At 34.1% G+C, this 8,984-nt stretch overlaps 1 protein-coding gene across 1 annotated transcript; it reads right to left on the bottom strand.

Annotated features, from left to right (window-relative positions):
• Positions 1 to 3,123: 3,123 nt before the first annotated feature.
• On the bottom strand, positions 3,124 to 4,402 carry LOC139842813 (uncharacterized). Its single transcript, XM_071832918.1, has 2 exons — positions 3,884 to 4,402; positions 3,124 to 3,699 (listed from the first exon to the last, which is right to left on the bottom strand). Exons 1-2 carry the CDS (start codon positions 4,400 to 4,402, stop codon positions 3,124 to 3,126), a joined length of 1,095 nt encoding a protein of 364 aa, XP_071689019.1.
• Positions 4,403 to 8,984: the final 4,582 nt, after the last annotated feature.

The raw sequence follows: 8,984 nt of genomic DNA, 5'->3' as shown, positions 1-8,984 counted from the left end.
ATGATTCTGCTTCAAGAACTTCGAGCCATCCAAGGATCCGTTGAAGCTAGATACATATTTCTCTTTTCCAGTAGGTTTATCCAAGGAACTTAAGGTAGTAATGATGTTCATAACATCATTCAATTCATACATATAAAGCTATCTTATTCGAAGGTTTAAACTTGTAATCACTAGAACATAGTTTAGTTAATTCTAAACTTGTTCGCAAACAAAAGTTAATCCTTCTAACTTGACTTTTAAAATCAACTAAACACATGTTCTATATATATATGATATGCTAACTTAATGATTTAAAACCTGGAAACACGAAAAACACCGTAAAACTGGATTTACGCCGTCGTAGTAACACCGCGGGCTGTTTTGGGTTAGTTAATTAAAAACTATGATAAACTTTGATTTAAAAGTTGTTATTTTGAAGAAATGATTTTTATTATGAACATGAAACTATATCCAAAAATTATGGTTAAACTCAAAGTGGAAGTATGTTTTCTAAAATGGTCATCTAGACGTCGTTCTTTCGACTGAAATGACTACCTTTACAAAAACGACTTGTAACTTATTTTTTCGACTATAAACCTATACTTTTTCTGTTTTTATTCATAAAATAGAGTTCAATATGAAACCATAGCAATTTGATTCACTCAAACGGATTTAAAATGAAGAAGTTATGGGTAAAACAAGATTGGATAATTTTTCTCATTTTAGCTACGTGAAAATTGGTAACAAATCTATTCCAACCATAACTTAATCAACTTGTATTGTATATTATGTAATCTTGAGATACCATAGACACGTATACAATGTTTCGACCTATCATGTCGACACATCTATATATATTTCGGAATAACCATAGACACTCTATATGTGAATGTTGGAGTTAGCTATACAGGGTTGAGGTTGATTCCAAAATATATATAGTTTGAGTTGTGATCAATACTGAGATACGTATACACTGGGTCGTGGATTGATTCAAGATAATATTTATCGATTTATTTCTGTACATCTAACTGTGGACAACTAGTTGTAGGTTACTAACGAGGACAGCTGACTTAATAAACTTAAAACACCAAAATATATTAAAAGTGTTGTAAATATATTTTGAACATACTTTGATATATATGTATATATTGTTATAGGTTTGTGAATCAACCAGTGGCCAAGTCTTACTTCCCGACGAAGTAAAAATCTGTGAAAGTGAGTTATAGTCCCACTTTTAAAATCTAATATTTTTGGGATGAGAATACGTGCAGGTTTTATAAATGATTTACAAAATAGACACAAGTACGTGAAACTACATTCTATGGTTGAATTATCGAAATCGAATATGCCCCTTTTTATTAAGTCTGGTAATCTAAGAATTAGGGAACAGACACCCTAATTGACGCGAATCCTAAAGATAGATCTATCGGGCCCAACAAGCCCCATCCAAAGTACCGGATGCTTTAGTACTTCGAAATTTATATCATATCCGAAGGGTGTCCCGGAATGATGGGGATATTCTTATATATGCATCTTGTTAATGTCGGTTACCAGGTGTTCACCATATGAATGATTTTTATCTCTATGTATGGGATGTGTATTGAAATATGAAATCTTGTGGTCTATTATTATGATTTGATATATATAGGTTAAACCTATAACTCACCAACATTTTTGTTGACGTTTTAAACATGTTTATTCTCAGGTGATTATTAAGAGCTTCCGCTGTCGCATACTTAAATAAGGACGAGATTTGGAGTCCATGCTTGTATGATATTGTGTAAAAACTGCATTCAAGAAACTTATTTTGTTGTAACATATTTGTATTGTAAACCATTATGTAATGGTCGTGTGTAAACAGGATATTTTAGATTATCATTATTTGATAATCTACGTAAAGTTTTTTTAAAACCTTTATCTATGAAATAAAGGTTATGGTTTGTTTTAAAAATGAATGCAGTCTTTGAAAAACGTCTCATATAGAGGTCAAAACCTCGCAACGAAATCAATTAATATGGAACGTTTTTAATCAATAAGAACGGGACATTTCACTATGAAGATAAAAAAACCTCATTTTTTAATATTAATTGAAACTCAAGGGTGCAATGGTTAACTTACTTGAGGTTCGTAAGGTCTATTGTTCTCCTTATAACCTGAGCCCGGTTAACATCTCCTACGATGATCGGATCCTCCAGTCGTTCAATGCAACCTATATAATCTGTTTTGGAAAGTAATGTATTAACAACCACCACTAAGCGATATTATAATGGGATGTTGGTAATAGAGATTTACCTACTAGTACAGTGGTGGTCGGAGCGCGAGTGCGTAGCTGATTAAAGGAAACAAACTGAAAGTAATAATGTGGAAAGCCAGCAACAACTACAACAGGGGCGAAAGTCGTGTTCCTATCAAAAGCTAGCGTTGTTGGACCCGATAGGATTTTTTCCCATCTTGTTGTTGCATGACATGAGAAGTTTTGTATCTGATAGATCGAGTTCAACTGCATGAGATTGTCAAGGAATTCCTTGTCAGAGTACCGTATATTGACCAGCATAGGGTAGCGCTGCACAGTTAAATTTTTGGTTATAAGTGCATGATATAAACAATGTTAGAAGCGTAAGGGTTTCAGATTTATAAAGGGTGAAGTACCATTTCGTCGATAAGAATTCAACAATATCTAGTCGGAGCTTGGTTACGGTAGCTATAAGTGACCCATTTGCGGTAAATTCTGGCCACGACGGTTCTGTTTCTGTCACCCGGGATAAGCTGTGCTAACGGTGTTATTTCTGCCATACTGTGAAAAAAATTTATTAGTATTATATATGTACATAGTTATTTACTATCACCCTAACGTATTGTTGACTGTTAATTTCTTTCATGGTTGGTGTGGCCCGCATGCACTGATTGAAAGTCACTAATTGTTGACAGGAAGTCTGTATAGACGATATTCTTTGTCACATTCGGGCCATGGTTTTCATTTTCCTTAATGAGTATTTTGAGACCGGCCGGTGACGTGGCTCTTGATAATGAAACATATAGTTGCCCGTAGCTAAAAATAGGTTTGGGTAGGTAAATTCCTATCTTATTAAGCGACTGCCCTTGACTTTTATTGATAGTCATAGCGTATGCGATTTTGACCGGGAATTACGGCCTTTTTAGGGTAAAAGGCAGTGTTGGTTCATTATGGTTGAGGCTCATTCTTAGAAGGAAAACCTTCTGGCCGACCCTTGTGCCGGTGATTATCTCAACTTCAATTAATTTAGACAGTAGTTGCGCGATTATCATTCTTGTCCCATTACAAAGACCGCCAGTAACGTTAATATTTCGCAACAGAATTGCAGGGACGCCTGCCTTCACACTCAATGAATGTGGTGGCAAACCCGGGTAGTTGAGCGTGTTTAGGTATTCGGCTGGATTTAGCATTTCAGATTCACCACCGCCGTTGCCGTGAGGTGTAGCAGTATCGTAACTACTGTACGTTGTTACTGGACCGCTAACCATCTCGACAATTATGTTGTTAATGGAATCTGCTACATCATTTTTGGGGCAAACAATGGCTTTTTGCTGAAGTTCTGATGCAGTCGGGTTCTGCAATGATTCAACAGGATAGATAAAGGATATAAGCTTTGATAAGCCGTCTTCATCGTCGGGGATAGAAAACTTTTCTGGAATATGTATCCACCGAGCGTCTCGTGGGTCATCACCATCAGGTACACCTGCCTGACCGTTTCCAATACTTAATAGCCACTCGGAAAATTTAGCGTTTTGTTATTTCTGTGCTAGTGTCAAAGAAGACTGTAGTAGCTCCATATTCTCAGTCAATACAAAGACTTTGAAATGTTGCCACACGTATGAGTTTGTAATGCAGGCACCTAGAAAATCAGATTTAGTTCCATTTTTTTACCGGTAGCGTTTGTTTGAAATCACCGCCAATGATGAAAGATTTACCACCGAAGGGTTTATCGTTGTTGTTCAGGATATCTCTGAGGCTCCTATCAAGGGCCTCGAAACACCGTCTGTCATTCATTGGAGCTTCGTCCCACACTATTAAATCGGTATCCTGGAATAATTTTTCTAGCTGAGTGTTCTTCTTCACGTTGCACACTGATTCGTCAGTTAGATCGAATGGTAACTTGAACCGAGAGTGGGCAGTCCTGTCCGACGGTAAAAGTAAAGAAGCGATCCCAGACGAGGTGACTGCTAGGACAATTTTCCCTTCAGCTCTTAATGCGGTGATAATCGCCTTCCATAGAAATGTTTTGCCCGTGCCACCGTGACCATAAACGAAAATAAGTTCCGCCTGTTTGCTATCCGATGCAGCAATGATCAAGTTGCACACTTCTTTCTGTTTTGAATTCAGGTGTTGTTCTAATTCCAGGCGCTGACTTGAAAGGGAGGCTCGATCATAATTTTTTTCCTCCATAATTAAACGGTTACCAAATCATTACTATGGATTTCATTACTAAATTGCCAAGGACTGCAAGTGGTTATGATACTATTTAGGTAATAGTCGATAGTCTTACCATATCAGCACATTTTCTGCCAATTAGAGAAGATGACAAAATGGAGAATTTGGCGCGATTATACTTGAAAGAAGTTGTCTCCAGACATAGAATACCAATCTCTATTATCTCTGTTAGGGATGGCAGATTTGTTTCAAGGTTTTGGCAGACATTACAGCAAGCATTAGGAACTCGTCTAGATATGAGTACTGCCTATCATCCACAAACCGATGGGCAAAGTGAGAGGACTATACAAACTCTCGAAGACATGCTACGAGCATGTGTTATTGACTTTGGAAACAGCTGGGATCGACACCTACCGTTAGAAGAATTTTCCTACAACAACAGTTACCATTCGAGTATTGAGATGGCGTCGTTTAAAGCACTCTATGGTAGAAAGTGCAGGTCTCTAATTTATTGGAGTGAAGTGGGGGATAGACAGATTACGGGTCCGGAGATAATTCAAGAAACTACAGAGAAGATCATTCAAATTCAACAACGGTTGAAAACCGCCCAAAGTCAACAAAAGAGTTACGCAGACATTAAAAGAAAAGACATAGAATTTGAAGTTGAACAGATGGTCATGCTTAAGGTTTCACCTTGGAAAGGCGTACTTCGATTTGGTAAACGGGGGAAACTAAATCCAAGGTACATTGGACCATTCAAGATTATAGATCGTGTCGGACCAGTAGCTTATCGACTTGAGTTACCTCAACAACTCGCGGCTGTACATAACACTTTCCACGTCTCAAATTTGAAGAAATGTTTTGCTAAAGAAGATCTCACTCTTCTGCTAGACGAAATCCAAATCAATGAAAAACTTCAATTCATCGAAGAACCCGTCGAAATAATGGATCGTGAGGTTAAAAGGCTTAAGCAAAACAAGATACCAATTGTTAAGGTTCGATAGAATGCTCGTAGAGGACCCGAGTTTACCTGGGAATGTGAAGATCAGATAAAGAAGGACTACCCGCACTTACTTCCAGAAGATGTGTCAACACCTTCAACTGCTTAAAATTTCGGGACGAAATATATTTAACGGGTGGGTACTGTAGTGACCCGAACTTTTCCATGATTATTTATTAAATGAAAACTATATTTGCATGATTAAATGTTTCCAACATGTTAAGCAATCAAACTTGTTAAGACTTGATTATTTGAAATGAGTTCGTGTAGACAATTGACCACCCAAGTTGACCGGCAATTCACGAACGTTAAAACTTGTAAAAACGACATGATGATATATATATATATGGACATATATATGGTTAACATGAGATTATGATAAGTAAGTATCTCACTAAGTATATTAACAATGTGTGATATACATAAAAAATGAGAATATTGAATTATGAAGCTCGAAACGATATACATAACGATTATCGTTATAGCAACGTCTTACTAAATACATATGTATTGTATTAAGATATTGATATGCTATATTTAACATGATAAAATTATAATTATGTATATCATTAAGTATATTAACAATGAACTATACAAGTAAGATGAGACTACTAACTTAAGGATTTCGAAACAATATATATATATATGTAACGATTATCATTATAATAGTATTTTAACATATATATATATATATGATGTTAAGATATATTCATACACCATGTTATCATGTTAACATAACAATTTAACATCTTATTTAAGTATTATAACAATAGATTAATTACATTTAACAAGATCGTTAACTTAAAGGTTTCAAAACAACACTTACATGTAACGACTAACGGTGACTTAACGACTCAGTTAAGATGTATATACATGTAGTGTATTAATATGTATTAGTACACTTTTGAAAGACTTCAAGACACATATCAAAGTACTTCTACTTAGCAAAAATGCTCACAATTACATTCTCATTCATTTTCATCAACAATTCTACTCGTATGTACCCGTATTCGTACTCGTACAATACACATCTACTAGATGTATTTACTATTGGTATATACACCTTTAATCATTCATTATTAGCAGCCATCTTAGAGTCAAAAACATACGGAACCATTATTTAACAACTTGTATGACTAATGAGCTAAAAACAAACTTAAGGATCTTTTTTTTTTCTTTATAACAAGTAATCCCATTTTTATGATTTCACCCCATTTTTTCATTCCATTTTCTCATACTTACACTCCAAATTCTCTCTCAAAATACTCCTAACATCATACTTGATCATCTCCAAGCATTTTCACCATCTTTTAGCTTCAATTACAAGCTTTAATCATCATAAAAACAACCATTCAAGAACACTTCAAGAAATCTTTCAAACTTGCTAGCTTACTTCCAATCTTGCAAATCCATTTCAAGTGATCATTCAATCTCAAGAAATCTTTCTTATTTACAGTAAGATATCTTTCTAATTAAAGGTAATACTCATACTCAAACTTTGATTCAATTTCTATAACTATAACAATCTTATTTCGAGTGGAAATCTTACTTGAACTTGTTTTCGTGTCATGATTCTACTTCAAGAACTTTCAAGCCATCCAAGGATCATTTGAAGCTAGATCTATTTTTCTCTTTTCCAGTAGGTTTAACCACAAAACTTGAGGTAGTAATGATGTTCATAACATCATTCGATTCATACATATAAAGCTATCTTATTCGAAGATTTAAACTTGTAATCACTAGAACATAGTTTAGTTAATTCTAAACTTGTTCGCAAATAAAGTTAATCCTTCTAACTTGACTTTTAAAATCAACTAAACACATGTTCTATATCTATATGATATGCTAACTTAATGATTTAAAATCTGGAAACACGAAAAATACCGTAAAATCGGACATACGCCGTCGTAGTAACACCACGGCCTGTTTTGGGTTAGTTAATTAAAAACTATGATAAACTTTGATTTAAAAGTTGTTCTTCTGAGAAAATAATAATTCTTATGAACATGAAACTATATCCAAAAATCATGGTTAAACTCAAAGTGGATGTATGTTTTTCAAAATGGTCATCAAGACGTCGTTCTTTCGACTGAAATGACTACCTCTTATAATATTGACTTGTAACCTATATTTCCGACTATAAACTTATAATTTTTCTATTTAGATTCATAAACTTAAGTTCCATATGAAGCCATAGCAACTTTAATCACTCAATACGGATTTAAAACGAAGAAGTTATGGGTAAAACAAAATTGGAAAATTTTACTTGTTGTAGCTACGAAAATTTTATAACAAATCCATATTAATCATATACTAGCTAACTTATATTGTATTATACATGTATTATGTAATCTTGGGATACCATAGACACGTATACAATGTTTTGACATATCATATCGACCCATCTATATATATATATTTCGGAACAACCATAGACACTCTATATGCAGTAATGTTTGAGTTAGCTATACAGGGTTGAGGTTGATTTCCAAATAATATATATACTTTGAGTTGTGATCTAGCCTGAGACTTGTATACACTGGGTCGTGGATTGATTCGAGATAATATATATTGATTTATTTCAGTACATCTAACAGTGGACAACTAGTTGTAGGTTACTAACGAGGACTGCTAACTTAACAACTTAAATCATAAAATCGTAATAAAAAATGTTGTGAATATATTTAAATCATACTTTGATATATATATGTACATATTTGTTATAGATTCGTGAATCGACCAGTGAACGAAGGAAAAATCTGTGAAAGTGAGTTATAGTCCCACTTTTAAAATCTATTATTTTTGGGATGAGAATACATGCAGTTTTATAAATGTTTTACAAAATAGACTCAAGTGATCAAAATTACATTCTATGTTGAATTATAAAACCGAATATGCCCCTTTTTAGCTTGGTAGCCTAAGAATTGGTGTTTATTATAATTGCCATCAATTGACGCGAATCCTAAAGATAGATCTATTTGGCTCAACAAGCCTCATCCGAGTTACGGATGCTTTAGTACTTCAATTTATCATGTCCGATGAGAGTCCCGGAATGATGGGTATATTCTATATGCATCCTGTTAAGGTCGGTTACCAGGTGTTCATCATATGAATGATTTTTATGCAGATTGCATGTTGTTTATGAGAAATGGAAATATGAAATCTTGTGGTCTATTATTACGATTTGATAAATATATAGGTTAAACCTATAACTCACCAACATTTTTGTTGACGTTTAAAGCATGTTTATTCTCAGGTGATTATTAAGAGCTTCCGCTGTTGCATGCTAATTTATGGACAACAGTTGGAGTCAGCATGCTTGTATAATATTGTTTAAAAACTGCATTCGAAGACTTAAATTGATGTGTAATATTATTGTAAACCATTATGTAATAATCGTGTGAAAACGCTATATTTTAGATTATCATTATTTGATAATCGTCGTAATATTTTTAAACCTTTATCGATAAAATAAAGGTTATGGTTTGTTTTAAAATTGAATGCAGTCTTTGAAAAACGTCTCATATAGAGGTCAAAACCTCGCAACGAAATCAATTAATTTGGAACGTTTATAAATCAATATGAACGGGATATTTC

The sequence above is a fragment of the Rutidosis leptorrhynchoides genome, chromosome 4 (assembly GCF_046630445.1).
Source record: "Rutidosis leptorrhynchoides isolate AG116_Rl617_1_P2 chromosome 4, CSIRO_AGI_Rlap_v1, whole genome shotgun sequence".
NCBI classification, from domain to species: domain Eukaryota; kingdom Viridiplantae; phylum Streptophyta; class Magnoliopsida; order Asterales; family Asteraceae; genus Rutidosis; species Rutidosis leptorrhynchoides.
Note: the sequence above shows the minus strand (reverse complement) of the source record. Positions and strands in the feature narration are given on the sequence as shown.

Bases quoted from the DNA above. Each gene is read 5' to 3' on its own strand.
- LOC139842813 (XM_071832918.1), bottom strand. From the start codon at position 4,402: ATGGAGGAAAAAAATTATGATCGAGCCTCCCTTTCAAGTCAGCGCCTG. The intron at 3,700-3,883 runs GTAAAAAAATGG...GGAAACGGTCAG, and splicing joins ATTTCAAACAAACGCTACCG to GCAGGTGTACCTGATGGTGA.